Here is a 14,864-nt window from a genome sequence, read left to right as displayed (position 1 = left end):
GGATGAAGGCCAAATATGTATTTCTTATTATAAGTCACTCTATCTCAGGCAGCGAGCAGGTGGGTGACTGTTTGCTTGGTGCTCAGCATAGTGCAGAGTGCGGGCTGCTCAGTGCTGCGGAAAAAACTGGGGTCACCCGGACAGAAGTGGTGGAACAGAACTGGCACCCGGTCTGCCCAGGTGCATGGCAGCACTCTTTTCACTGTCAAAGCTGTAATGTTTCAACTGGCCACAAGATCTGTCTGAATTCTTTTGGAAATGAGCAGCTGACTTTGAATTTTAACCTTTATTCTTGGCCCTTCCCTGCTTCAGGCTTACCGAGAGAGCGTGGGGATTAGTGCGGCTCCTGATGTGACTGTGCAGATGGCCCCCGTGAAGATGTGTGACAGACCCACGAAAGCACCTCCCCAGCAGTCCGTCACTGCCAACACCCAGGCCCCCGAAGTTCAGGAAGGGCCGCCCAGTCCCCTGAGTGAGGCCTCCAGTGGGTACTTTTCCCACAGCGTCTCCACCGCGACACTGTCCGATGCATTGGTCCCTAGCCTTGATGCTGCGGCTGCAGTGGGGGGCCAGACGCCTGGCTCGCCCCCTCCTGCCCTCTGCCCGGCCACCCCGGACACGGAGCTCCCATTTCCATTTGCTGCTCCCACTGCAGACAGTGATCTTCCTGCCCGGTTGGAGGGTCAGCGCAGCCTTCTGTCCCTGCCACTCCCGGCAACGCAAAATGCTTGGGGCAACAGCAATGGTGCGTCCGAGGCCAGGGGAGCAGTTTCCTCGGAGAAGCAGAATGAAGAAGCAAGGGCTTCACTGACTCATCTCCCCACACCTGCCCCCCAGAAGGAATCACCCAGCCAGCAAAGCGGCGGCAAAGTTTCCTTGGCCACCAAGCAGCTCGGAAGAGCCACGGACCATGTGAAGCCTGCCGCCAGCTTAGAGCTGGATGTCTCCAAACCACAGCCTCCAGACCTCCTGTCTCAATCACCTGCTCTGGCGTCTCCATTCAGAATCCAGAAGGTGCGAACCTCCGAGCTGAAGTCGTTCTCGCGCATGCTGAGTGGGGACTCCAGCTGCCCCTCTGGTGCTGAGGAGGACCTGCCGGCCTCCCGGGGGCCGAGTGACAGCAGTGCTGGGACACAGGCCCTGGGAAAGCTGGAGGTTTCCTCAGATTCTGAAGAAGCCAGCGAAGTCCCAGAGTGGCTCAAAGAGGGAGAATGTGTCACCGTGGGCACCAACAAGATAGGCATTGTGAGGTACATCGGGCCAACTGACTTTCAAGAGGGGACGTGGATCGGAGTAGAGTTACACTCACCTTCAGGTGAGTGCTGCTTGTTTGGGACGGTTCCCAGGGCTCCTAAGGGGATTTCGCCAACTGTGGTCTTGGGGGGAGAGTACTGGCCCTGTCCCAGCACTGTGGGGAACTTGCTATGTGCCTTTGGGCACATCATTTGACCTCCCTGAGCCTCCAGGTCACTTTTCAAAATCAGGAATGAAAGTTACCTAAGTGTTCTCTTTGTTAAACCTCCAGACATTTTTCAGAAACCTAAGACATTGATTGAAAGCTACTATCAATTTGGTAATGAATTTAAATGCCTTTTTTTTTTTTTTTTTTTTTTAAGTCACAGAGGCATCTGCTTTTGAACTGTAACAGTGTAACAGTAGCTGTGTCTGCTGTTTCTGCTCAGGTTGCAAACACTGATGCCTGTGTGCAGGCTGGATGCCTTGGCTTGAGAACAGAAGAGGTGATCTCTTATGTCTCATTACAGAATGGCACACCTTAAAAGCAAATAGATCACCATTTTCTGAAAAACCAGGGCCACTACTTAAGGAAATACTTTGTCCTTTAGATATTTCTTTTTATTAAAACAGCTTTACTCTGACACCAATTCACATATTGTAAAGTCTACCTGTTAAAAGTGTACAATTAATTTAATGGTTCTGAGTAGATTTACAGAGTTGTGCAATCACTACCATAGTCTAATCTTAGAACAGGTTCATCAACCTAAAAAGAAGCCACATGTCTGTTTTGAAGGCCCTCTCCCTCCCTAAGTCCTAGCTAACCAACCAATAATCAGTTTTTCATCTCTCTAAATTTATATGCAATGTCCTAATCTGGACTTTCACATAAAGGGGATCCTACAATATGCTGGGCTTTTGTGACTGGCTTCTTTCATTCTGCATAATTTTCCAAGGTTTATCTGGTTACAACTTGTGTCAGCACTTCATCCCTTTTTCTGGCCAAATAATATTCCAGCCTGTGGAAGTTCCACCTTTTGTTCATCCATTCATCAGTTGGTTTCCACTTTTTGGCTGCTGTGAAAAATGCTGTAAGTTGGAAGTGGTTCTAGAAGAGTAATGCAGCACAGGCCAGACATTTTTTAAAGAAGTGTCTACTATTATGTGCAGGGAAATTGGGAGAGAAGTTTATATCTGCAGTTAGACTCAAGAATTAAAGTGGAATTAGCAAATAGATGAATTCATTCAACAATTATGCACCCACCATGTGGCAATCACTGTCTTGGTTTCCAAGGATACCTTGGGGAGCAAAACAAAGTCCCTGGTCTCACTGGACTTTCATTTTGGGAGGGAGAAAATAACCAAGTAAACAAACGAAGAAATAATTAACACTTGATAGTAGTAAGTGCTGTGAAGAAAACGAAATGGGGTGAGTGGGCAGAGGACAGTGGGGAGACTGGAAGTGGGGAGCTGGTGGGCAGGGGTGGGGGGTGTGCCCCGGGAGCCGAGGGATTAGCGGTGGCCACGCAGTGAGGGACATGGTCTGTTAGATGCGCTGAGAGGTGCTACTGAGGGGTCCTTGCTGACAGAGAGGAGGTGGTGAGGGTGGACCTGTTTGGAGTCGGGGGAAGAGAGAAGGGTGGGTTAGGATGTGCAGCGAGTGAAGACAATTCATGATTGTTTTTGCTTCAAAGATCATGTTCCCCACCAACCTGTCACCATGAGATACTGACATTTCGGGGTCAAGGTGGTCCCTTTGCTCAGGTATCCTCTCTCTCTACCCACTTGAGCACTGGGTTCTCATTCTTCACCTTAATGCATTTTCTATCTGTTTTTACAAAGGAAACTCCTTTCCTCCATTTTGACACATTAAGCATGACATCTGACTAGCTACAATTTGGTAATTTGCCAGTTTCCATCTAATGGATTCAGGAAAAATAATCATTCCACCAACCACCTCCATCCAGGTTGAAAATGGTCTCTTCCCTGGAGGAGGGTGGGGTCTGTGCCACTTCTGCTTTGCTGACTTGCCTGCACCTGGCCATGGGAAATGGCAGGACGGGCGCATCGACCTCACACCTGGGCTGCCTGGGGGTGCCTGTCACCGGTGGCCAGCACATGCTTTCTGGGAGCCTGTGCCCTCGGCCTCATCTGTTTGACAGGGAGCGAGGGGCCCTGGGAAGCCACCTCTGTGTCTTCTTCTCTTTTCCCCTCAGGTAAGAATGACGGCTCCATCGGAGGGAAGCAGTACTTCAAGTGCAACCCCGGCCACGGGCTGCTGGTGAGGCCGAGCCGGGTGCGCAGAGCAACAGGCGCAGGGCAGCGGCGCAGCGCGGGGCCCAGGCTGCAGGGCGCCCCTGAGCCCCGAAGGAGCAGCACCCTCTCTGGCTCCGCCACCAACCTGGCCTCCCTGACGGCGGCTCTGGCCAAGGCAGAGGGCACCACAGCGCTGAGGGCCGACAGGAGCCATAAGAACCCGGAGAACCGAAAGTCCTGGGCCAGCTAAGCCGGCGCCCCGGCCCTCCTCCCTCACAGTCCTCCTGGGCTGCTGGCCTGCTTCCCTGGCCAGTGCTGCCGGAGGGCGTGGCTCCCGAGCCTTGCCGGTGACGGCCCTGGGGTGGGCAGTGACACCTCAGACCCCCTTCCCTGGGGAGCAGGGCAGTGAACTCTTTTTGCACAACACAGGGCTCGTGACCTTTCCCTGCTCCTCCTGGGACTCTGGAAGCTTCATTTCTTCCTCTGCTCAGAGAAGAGGCATCTCCACAAGGCAGAGGGGTTGAAGGTTCTAGGAGCCTGGAGCAGTCCTGGATGGTGGGAGCCAGGCCCCTGCCTGGAGATTTCCCCACCTGGGGCTGTTGTTCCTCTTTTCTGTTCTGATGATCCCACTAACCTTGTAACCAACCTCGTAACCAGTGCCTTTCTTTCCCAGAGGCAGGGCATCCTCCCTCTGCCTCCAGGGCCAGCGCCCCAGCCGACCCGCCGTGGTTCTGGCTTGCTCCCCAGGCTCACTGCATCCTCTGGCCCCCCAGAGACCCAACACCAAGTAACAGACTCCCACAAGTGCCTCTGGTGGGACTTTTGGCACAAGGTCCTGGGCGCCACAGCAACGGGCACTGGGCCTGACCCTCCCACCTTTCCCTCCTCCTTTCCGCAGGGTTTCGTAGCGGTTTCTTTGTGGGCATGTTAGTGTCATTATACCTGGAAAGCGTTTTCTCTTCGCCATTTGTTCCCTTAACAGAGTGCTTGGAATATATTTATTTATATTTATTTTTTCAAAATCCGAAATCTTTCGCGAGCCACAATCATCTGCCCAGACATGAGTGCCCCGGGCCTGCCTTGCACATCACCAGCCTCTGAGGCTGCTCAGCAGCTGCCAGCCTCCTGCCTCTGGCAGGGGTTCCCAGGGGGACAGAGGGTGATGCCCCTCCTTACGTTATCATTGACACAGACGCACAAGTGGCCTTACTCCAAGAGAGCAAAAACTTGGAGGATTATGTTATGGTGCGTCTGCAATGGCAAAGTCAGCAGAGGTGTCACGACCCTATTTGGTGCAATTTTGGTTTCTTGGAAGGGCCTGAGACCAGTTTAACTTCTTGGCAGTTCTATACCCTGATGACTCCCTAAGGCTGGGGGGCTGTGGCCTAGCAGGTGGGCCTGTGCAAGGAGAGCTCCCCACTGTCCCTACCAGTCCAGACCTGGACAGCAGGAGACCCTCCACGAGCATTGCCCAGCTCTTGCAGGACACTTCCTGGAACCCTTCCCCGCCAGGCTGGTTGGGAGTTGGAACGGAGTCTGCAGAAGTGAGAAGAAGGCTGGTGCCTCTGGGACCAGGGGGTGGCGTGTGGCTCCGGTGGGGAGTGCCAGGTGGGATGGAACCTCCATGGGTGAGCTAGTGCTTCTGGAATTTTCCACGGGAGTAGCCCAGGGACCTAGTGCCCAGCATTCAGCTACCTGCCATGTATGTCCTCACAAGGGAGCAGGAGCCTAGGGGACACCCTGGCAGCCCGGGGACAAACCCCGGGTCAGGATTTGTGCACGGCACTGGGAGGCCTGTTTTTAGTTCTCACATTTAGACTCTTAGAAACGATGCCCAGGAAGCCCTTTTTGAAAAATCTCTGTTCCGTAGGGATTTGAAGCCCCTACGGAGAAGTCATGTCAGGTTCCCTGCCCCAGAGTGGGGCTGTGTGGGGCCCACGGGTACCTGAGGGTTTGCAGCTGCCGCAGGCCCGAATCCCCGTTGGGGAGGAGCCCGGGATTAATTAGCTTCCATTAATTACACGTGGCGCCGCCCGCCCGCCCACCGCTTTGGGGCCTGGCTTCCTAACAGCCAGTTGTGTGCCAGGTGAGAGCTGCCGCTCCCGCCCACCCCGTGTGCCTCAGTCCTCACTCCTCACTGGGCTGGGCCCCCGTGACTCGAGCTGCCACAGGAGGACAGGCCCGGAGCTGAAGGGCACACCCCTCGTGTAGCTTTATCTCAGCAAATGTTCAGTTTCTGCCTAACCTCCTTCCCAGCACAGAAGTCCTCCACAAATCTGTGTTCAGGTAGGACTTTTCTCTGCGGACACCAGCATCAGTGTGGTCCGTTGATGAACGAACTGGCACCACCCCTTCCTCTGAGGGGAGCAGCGATGCTCTCACAGCCTCTGACGACCTGCCTGTGGGCAGACGTCGCACGCCCAGCTCACTGGGGAAAACAAATGGAAGGTCATTTGGCCGTTTATGATCCTTATTTACCTGGCAAAGTACTTGCCGGAGCCCAGGCCTGCGCGTGCCTTCAGCAGCCTTCCGCAGAACTGTGTCGGGAAGGCCAGTCGGGAGATGGGTGTCATGCTCTGTCTCTGTCACTTGGTTTGGTTGACATGGAGTGGACTGCAGTGGAATTATGGACCTGAGCGGGGTCATATCAGCTGGAGCTTGCAGGAGCCGTGGAAGAGACCAGCCTGGGGTGTAAGGAGGTTTCGGGACCACCTTCTCTTTCTCCCAAGGTCCCCTCTGCAGCCAGCATGGCCTCCCTCCGTCCCCTGGGCCTGCTATTCCAACATTACCAGTTTCCTCTGCCTGAGATTCCCCACCACCCATCCCCGTTCCTTGCAGGTCTGCCTCCCAGGGGAGCAGCGTTGCCCCAGCCGTGGCTTCCCCTGGGTCTTGTGCGGAAGCAGCTAACAGTGTGAGCAGTTGAGCAGAGGGCCTGCCGGGACAGCCTGGCTGCCAATGGGGTGGGAGGGCCGTCATTGGTCTCGGGAGGAAGGCATTACTGTGGCTGCTGTCTGGTATGCAGCTCTCGCCTGCTTTGGAGCACGTTTTGGGCCCCGCCCTGCAGGGTGTGAGAGAGGAGACGTCTGTCCCACTGGTGTCGTTGGCGAGCTGCCACTGTGGCTGGAGAGTCAACAGTGGGCCTGCCCCGGGACCGGGAGAGGCTAGTCTGGCTGTCCTGACTCAGCTCTGGCCCCACAGGCACCTTGAGAGCCACGAGGCCTGTGTGGCTCGTCATAGGGTTTGCAGTCCCAACCCTCCCTATCTTCTTCACAACTGGCGCGTCCCTTCAAGGTCTGGGTGTCACTGGGTTAAGCAGGGTGCAGGCGTCACTCCGTTGCAGTCCGCTGTCTTCCTGGGCAGCTCGGGGCAGCCCTCCTCCTCCAGGGGATAAGCAGTGCGAGTCTGAGGGAGGCCTCCCTGCTCTGGTCTGCGGCCTTCCCTCTCGCTCCTCGGTGCAAACTCATGTTAACCTGTTACTAGAAAAGCAGTGGCGTGCGGAAGACGTGCTCACTAAAGCCATAGCCCAGGCAGTCCCTATGGCCCAGCGTTTATTGGGCCAAAGGTGCGGTCTTGCCGGGGGCATGGCCGTGGGAGGTGGAGGGAGGGGCTCCATCGCACCCACCTTCTGTTCTCACCTTACTAATAGGCCTGGTTTTAAATGAAGTGTCAGCACTAAGATTTGAGATGTGGTTCCAGCAGGTCCCAGGCTCTGGGATTGGGTGTGACAGCAGGAGGGGATGGGCCACCTGGATGCTGGGGCCGGCCCCAGGCAGCACCAGGATGTGTCAGAGGCCAGGCGGGGGATCCTCCTGGGCTTCTGCCTCCCTTTCTGCACATGTACAATCTCCACTGGCCGTCACCCCCAGGGCACTGCAGTGGCGGTGGGGCGGGGTGGGGGGGGGGTTGGCCATAGGGGGCAGCCGTCCAAAATCCCAGCCTGGCCAGAGGGCACAGGAGAGTGAGAGAGCACGGCCAGTGCATGTGGCTGGGGTCAGCCACGAAGGGCCTTGTGCATTTAGTGAGAGATTTGAGCTTCCATTGAGCTGTGAATGGGACCCTTGAAGAGTTTGAAAGGCTTAAACGGTGTTTAAATCCCTCATTACTTCCTTATGTTTTTTCATCTTGGCTTAACGTTCCCTGTATGTGAAACCCACAAGAAGTTCAAGGGTAGTTATTTTCCTGGCTGAGATTAGCTCCACTTGCTTGAAAGCAGGTTGGCCTTGTAGGCCTGCGTCTGGGACAGGGAGTGCCTGAGAAGGCAGCCACCTGTCTGTCGTGCCTTTTTACCCTGGGGATGGTGGGTGCAGCCTGTCTTGCAGCCTAAAACACTGGCTCAACCGTCCCCACACATGTCTTTCTCTCAGAGAAGTCCATTGTGCCTTCAGCCAGGCTGCTGACACTAATTTTGTGGGGGTCTTGGAGGGTCTTCTCCACGTGTGGAGTTCTGTAAATACGACAGGTTCACGTATAAAGAAATGATTTTGATTGGGCGACTATATTGATTTGCTGCACATGAAGTGGGAGTTTAAAAAATCCAAAGACTCTGTAATGAATTGTAAAGACTTAATGATTTGTATTATATAATGAACTAAAGGTCTGTACTTTTGTACCATATATGCCTTTCCGTCGTATGACCAGCAGCCTCTAAATAAAATCAGATGATTTCATGCTTATGTCCAAGGCTGGTCTCCTTGCTTTCCCCTCCCCCCACCCCCGAGGCAGGGGTGTTTGAGCTCATTCCAGGCTGTCCCATGGGGCAAGGGGTGGCCTGGGTCCAAGACTCTTCAAGACTGAGACTAGGACGGGGAGGTTCAGGGAAGCCGCAGGTCTCTGAGTGCACATCTCCAGAACCCTGCACCCCTTGTGGTTTGGACTAAAGAACCGGGCAGGCCCCACGGGTTCCGTGGCCAAGTCTTAACTCCCCTTGGTCGAGACCCTCTTACAGGAGCCAAGAGCCAATAGAAACTTTCTGATGGCCTTAGAACTAGGGTAACTGGAGCTTCTGGGCTAACTGGGAGACAGCTGGTCTGGAGGAGGTTGGTGGTGGGGGGGGACAGTCCTCTTCTCTGGAGCAGGATGTCCCAGTTCTCAGGCAACGGCTCCACTGTCCGCCTTGATCTACGTGATTGGCCCCACACCTGCGAGCTGAGGACTTCCTTGCGCTGCTGCACAAGCAGCTTGACCGTTGAAGGTTCTGCAACAGGCATTTGGGGGAGGAGATGATGCTTGTGGACGCTGGCAGGGCTGGGTCACACCCTGCAGGCTTGGAACCCAGTGTTATTTGTTGGTTCCTGCTCGTACCCATGAGGCCAGCATCCTCAGGACGTCGCTCCCGGCCGGGGCCCAGCACGGTTCGCAAGGGCACTAGGGGTGCTGGGCCCAGCCCCTCTTCCCTGGGGAGGTGACCAGGTCTCCTGAGATTGCCTGCAGGGAGCCCAGCACCAGGCAGGGGCAAGGCTGCTGGGTGTGCTGTTTTCACAGGCAAATGGGCTCCCCAGCGGCCCTGCATCAGTAAATCACTTGGCTCTCCTCTGATGGATCATGTCCTTGCAGGTGGAAGGCCAACTGGAGGTGGCCACCAACCAGTCAGGGCACATCTTTGCAGGGCTGGTTTATATTCCTAAGTTCTCTGGGTTGTTCTCTGAGATAAGTACTGCCAAATTATGACAGAAATTTGGCAGCCAGGAGCTGCCCTGTTCTGAGGCAAGTCTGAATGTAGAATTGATCTAGCTCCTAGGATGAATCTCAATTTTCCAAGCTGCTACTTTCCTGCAGCTCATGAGAACTCCCACAGCATGAGGCTATGGGGTTGTTACGGTCGCTCAGACCCCAAAACGAGCTCTAGTGGTTGTGTCACGTTTAGTCCTCTCGCTGAGTCACTCGGTGAACATTTGTGTGCTTCTTCCGCACCAGGCCTTGTGTAGCGAACAGCGCGGATGGGCAATCCCGACCAGTCCCCACGGATCGGAGCGCACGGTGCTCGCGGGAGGGGCCCTGGAGGATTTTAGCGGTTGAGGATGTTCCTTCTAGGCTGGTGCGTTTGCAGGACTCCTTTGCAGGCTTTGGCCCAGAGGAGGAGCGTGAGGAGACAATGTCCTCAGCATCCCCTCCCCCATCCCCTGCTCACCTCCACTTGGGGACTTAGGGTTTGGGGCAACTTAAAATTTTGCCTAGCCCTTCCTAAGTCTGTAAGAGGAAACCATTTATTTCTTAGGTTTTCTCTGAGGAGGGGTAAAACAAGTCAATCCTAGGCTGTGGGATGAGTGGGGGGACAGGGGGGCTTGGGCACTCTGTCCTTGAGTCCTGGGTAAGAATCTGCCCCCAACCATAGGGTTTAAGGAAACCAATGTCTTTAAGGAAAAACAATGAAGCTTCAGCTTTGCTTCTTTTCATTTTTCACTGCAAACGGAAAGACGGCTCTTTGAGAAAATCAGGTGCTTGGGACGTGGCCTGGAGCCCGAGAGGGAAAGTGTGTGGAGCTTGTCAGCGTGGACAAGCTGCTAGGACCCCAGAGGCGCTGAGATGTGGGAAGACAGAGGGAAGGGAGGGAGGGGGCTGGGGTCGATGTGAGGTTGCCCCCCCAGCCAGGGCAAGGGAGCGAGGGGAAGGTGTGGCCTCTCCTGGGGTAGGAGAGCCCCATGGAGGAGGTGGGCGGGTTCAGGGGATTTCCAGAGCAGAAGGCATTCCTGCCCCACCGCATAGTGTCTGTCACCTCAACCCTTTCCAGGTGTCCTGGGCCTCTGGGCGTGCCAACTGCTTTTTAAAGCACAAAGGGACTGATGTCCAAAATGGAAGGCTGCCACCCGTTAGTGTTGGGGAGCTTCCCAAATGATCGTTCTTCCCCCCCAAAGAAATCCCGGCCAGGCTTTGTTCAGTTATACATTTTATTCTCTAATAGGTACAATACTAAAATAAACACAAATTAAAAAAAAGTTTTATTAAAACAAAACTGTACAAAAAAGCAGTATACTACATTTTAATTACAGAACAGTCTACTGTCCAAAAGGCACTAATCCAGAATAGGAGATACAATGATACAGGACTCATTTGAACTATTTTAATCAATACAATAGAGCACTTGTTTCTTTGACCATTTACATCTAGAAACAAGGGCTTTTTGCTACAGTCATTACACATTGTTATAAATATGAGTCCCACAGGTGAAGGTGCAGTATCGCTCTCCCTAGAGAAGGTTCAGGCCACGAGGGACTGCGTGGGGCTGAGAGGTGGGTGGGGGGCGGGGCCCGGGCCCAGGGCTGCCGGAAGCCTTCCCAGTGGATGGGCCGACTGCCCTGGGTGCGCGGAGCTTGTCTTCCAGCCTGGCCTCCAGATAGTTGGTTTCTGGCCGTTACTGGCAGCCACTTTACCCCCCTCTTGTGTGTTAGCACCGGGAAAGTGGGTTCTGAGATGCTCCAGGGAACTGGGGCTGGAGGTCTGGGTGATGAAGCGCCAGCAGCTCAGCAGAGGGGAGGCATTTTGGTAACCTGATCTGAGAAAAGGCAGCGACTACTCAGAAGAGGGACACAGAGGCCAGGGACGGCTAGTGAGCTGGGCACTACAGCCAGGCAGAGCCCCCTGCTACCTTCTGGGCAAACTTCTGGCCCAGAAATAAGAGGTCCCGTTCCTCCACTCAGAGAGGCCCTGCATCCCCTCCTGATGGGCCCGGTGGAGAGTCTTCTGTTGAGAGAGACCTGTTACAATCTTGTGTTTTGGAACTTGCCTTCTAGAAGTGGGATTCTGCTTCCCAGAGGCTTGTGCCCTGCCTCGCTGCTGCCTCAGAACCACGAACAGCTCCTGGGCAGTAGACGGCCAAGCTGTGTCTCTGCTTGTCCGTGTTTGGTGACCTGGACAACTCTCTAAACCCCAGATTTCATTCTCTAACGGACTCTGGACCTAAGGAAGAGAGATACTGCAGCTTTCCAAACAGTGTCATACACAGAGAAGACAGACAGGCATCTGATGTTAACAAAAATAAGTAACAAAGAAATAGGATTAAACCAAATCTCTTCTCACAGCATCCTATACTACATCCTCCTTCTGCTTAGCAGAAAATTGTACGTACACAAAAATACAAATACACAATTTTGTAGAACAGTCTGATTTTAATATATTTATATATATTTATATTTATACGAGTGGCAGGTTAGTTCATTATATAGAGCTTTTTGCACTTTTGGCTCATATGCAACAAGGCTTATAAATTCAGCTTTAGCTTTCATTCAGGTTTTATAGCTTTTGAACAATTGTTTTCACATTTAAAGCAGCATCCAATTTGCACTAGGAGTTTGTGGTGATTATAGGAAAGATGGGGTCAGGAGGTTACTGACAGGGAAGGCAGGGCCAGGGCCAGGGGCAGATATACATTCCAGTGTGTGTGGCGATGTCAGAAGGATTGCTATGGGACAGAGTTGACCATGATGACCCCTTGAGGTAGACTGAACACCTTACAGCAGACTCAGACACAGGTGCGACTCCCCTCAGGGACACATGGTGCACAGGATGGGGGACAGAGACCAGGAGACGCCAAAGGGAAACACAGAGACTAAGACACACGACGGCCAAGGCAGGGAAGGGCACTCTGCCCCAAAGCCATCTGGCAGGGACCCCACACAGCCCGTCGCAGATACTCGAGTATTTGGTGGACGCTAAAGACTTTCAGGCAGTCCCAAGGCATCTGGTCCATGGTATCTGATCGGATTACGACTGTCAACCTCACTTTCCACTTTCCAACCTGCGCCAGCTAGTTCCCACCCCCGCAGCAAACAGGGAGACACAGCTGCACACGGTTCTGCAACAGAAAACAGTCCCCCCGCACTCTGTGCGCCGGGGTGTTCGGGTCCAAGTAACTGAGAAGAAAGGGGGGCTGTGGTGCCGCTCGCTGCACTGCTGTCCCCTGCTCTGCAGTGCTCCCGCGCACGCTCAGTGGGACAACAGACAAGCACTCGTAGAACCCGTAAACACGAGCAACTGGAGAACAGAGCAACAGCGCACTGCCCGGATCCGGGTTGGGGTGACGCGCTCCAGAGAAGCCTCCCTTCCATTACCACCACGGATTCAATATTCTCCCGTCTGACCACTTTCATCAACCCGCCTCCCTTCTCTCTCCCAATCCAAAGAATTCCTCTGGCAAATTTGCCCATACCTGTTAAATGTGAATGCCCACCATTTGGGTTATGACATTGAACAAAAACGCTGGATTATTAATGAAAATAAAGTGCCTGGTATGGATTTGTCTGTTTTGCAAAACGTTCTAATGCACCAACAAATCATCTGAGCGCTGCTTAGTGCCGTGACGTGAACAGAGTGCAGTCACAAAATAATCCGTCGTACACCCACCACATAATAAAGGCCCCAAATTTAGGTCAGACTTAAATAACTTTAAAAAAGAAGCAGATAATCTCACACTCATTTTCAAAGACACACTTGTGATCTTGCTTCACCCCCAGCGACGATGGCCTTTCTGAGCCCTTGTGAGCAGACACCCTGATCCCTCAAATCTAGGGAGAGGACAAGAAGAGGCAGCCAGGGTTCCAGTGATTAATGATGGCAAATGAATCATTGTGTTTTAAACCATGATTATCTGACTCTTTGCCCTCTTGGGTCTGGATGCACTTTCCAGCTGCGGACAAAGACAGACCGAATTCTGCGCTGAGGCGGTCTTGCTCTCCCCGATCTCCCCACTCGACAGCTGTAGATCTTGCTAAGCAGGCTCCTTAACATTCTCTACGAACCGAGACCGTAACCCCATTGACAGAGACACCCTTAAAAAGCAGCGCAGGACAGAGTGACGGAGCCAGCCTGACGGGGCAGTGCCAATGCTGCCCTGCCCACGAGCTTGCCCTTGTAGTTGTTCTGCCAGCAGAATGCTGGGGGCCCTGCAGAGGGGCAGCTCTCTGCACCTGCCCCTGAGGGCTAAGTGTAGGGAGGGGAAGAGGAGGGGGCAGGGCACAGGCCGACTCTCCGGCAGGTTCCAGAGGTCTGTAACTTGCTTAGGCACTTAAAAAACAGAACTAGAAATGTATCCTTGGAAGGTACTGCATACCTACTGGTGACTATGGCCGTGGAAGGGAGGGAGGGGAGCCCATGGGGAATCAGAGAAGGCTGTGGGCTCTTCCAGGGGAGGCAACTATGATGTTCTTGGTCTCATCTGGCAGGGGTAATGTCCCACCTTGCAGCCTGGGTGAAGATGAAAACACCGGGGCTGGGCCCAGCAGCAGCTCTGCTCTTCCCTGTTTCTGCAGACCAGAGCAAACGGATCGGGGCAGAGCGGGTGTGTAGACGGTCTGCTCCAGACTCAGGGCTACAGGACTGCACAGGCTTGCTTGCTATTTCCCGTGTGAGAAAAACTACTAGAAGAGGCCCTTTCGAGAGAAGTGTTCAGGCGAAACCGTGAGCAACGAAGAAAAGCCTTGCCAGAGATGCCGACGCTTGAAGGGAGAACTCCCCCTGCCCCCAAAGAACTTTGGTTTTGTGGTGCCCATTTTCAGAGATGCAGGATTAAGGGGCTCACTGACTTTAACATATTGAAATGTGGTTTTCAAGGCAAATCACTAACAATAATGCTCTTGAAAGGAGCCCACAGCTGAGCCCTCACCTCTGTTCCATCCACTCTACTAATGTATGCGCTGCCTGCCCCCGCCCATGAATCTGGCATAAAAACAAAAGAGTTCAATGTAATATCACTAGAGTGGCTGCTGTTTACATTAATATAGCACTAATGTCGTTTTGTTTCCAGTTTAATAGCTTCAGTGAATGATGAAGTGGAAAAATGACCCTCATAAGTTTACGCTGGGCTCTTAGTTCCAGTAAAGCAACAAAAGGGGAGCGGTTTCTGGGCTTAAAGGAAGCCAGAAAACAAGACGGAGACTTCAACTTGACCTGGAAGTGATGGGAAGCTGGAAAAGTTATAAAGGCAACACAAATCTTGTGACTCATCTCTGCCACCCATACTGGTTGGTAAGAGTCACGTGCTCTTTCCAAGCATGGAGTTAATGTCTCCATTCCAAAATTTCAGAGGCACCCAACTGCCACCAGAGATGCCAAATCTGGACCAACAGCTAAACAGAAGGCACACATACCTTGTTCCCTTCACATTAGGGTGGGTTTTTTTTGGTGTGGGGCGGGGGGGTGGATAATGAAAAATCCCATTAGCCAGCTAATGAAACAAGGTACCTATTACAGAGCCACCAAACTCAAATAGTCAACCTGGTAGATCTGCTCACAGGGCCACTCCAACTGGGGCCTTCCTCCTGGGGTGGTTTCCACTCTCTTGGGCTCCAAGGATGCCTAGGATGTGACGGAGTGGATGAGAAGAGAGTGACAGCCCCTGGGAACAACTTACTTTCAAGAGGAAAAGAGCTGGAGAAGCGAGGGGG

At 53.4% G+C, this 14,864-nt stretch overlaps 1 protein-coding gene across 2 annotated transcripts in view; it reads left to right on the top strand.

Annotated features, from left to right (window-relative positions):
* Positions 1–8,162, top strand: part of KIF13B (kinesin family member 13B) — a 203,584-nt gene extending 195,422 nt beyond the window's left edge. For both annotated transcript variants that reach the window (XM_047854895.1, XM_047854894.1), the window contains exons 39-40: positions 313–1,315; positions 3,450–8,162. In XM_047854895.1, coding sequence (XP_047710851.1) covers positions 313–1,315; positions 3,450–3,739 — 1,293 coding nt within the window. In that variant the 3' untranslated portion in view covers positions 3,740–8,162. The remainder of the gene's footprint in view (positions 1–312; positions 1,316–3,449) is intronic.
* Positions 8,163–14,864: the final 6,702 nt, after the last annotated feature.

The sequence above is a fragment of the Prionailurus viverrinus genome, chromosome B1, assembly GCF_022837055.1.
Source record: "Prionailurus viverrinus isolate Anna chromosome B1, UM_Priviv_1.0, whole genome shotgun sequence".
Lineage (NCBI taxonomy): Eukaryota > Metazoa > Chordata > Mammalia > Carnivora > Felidae > Prionailurus > Prionailurus viverrinus.
The sequence above is the reverse complement of the archived record's forward strand: the minus strand, read 5'-3'. Positions and strand labels throughout refer to the sequence as shown.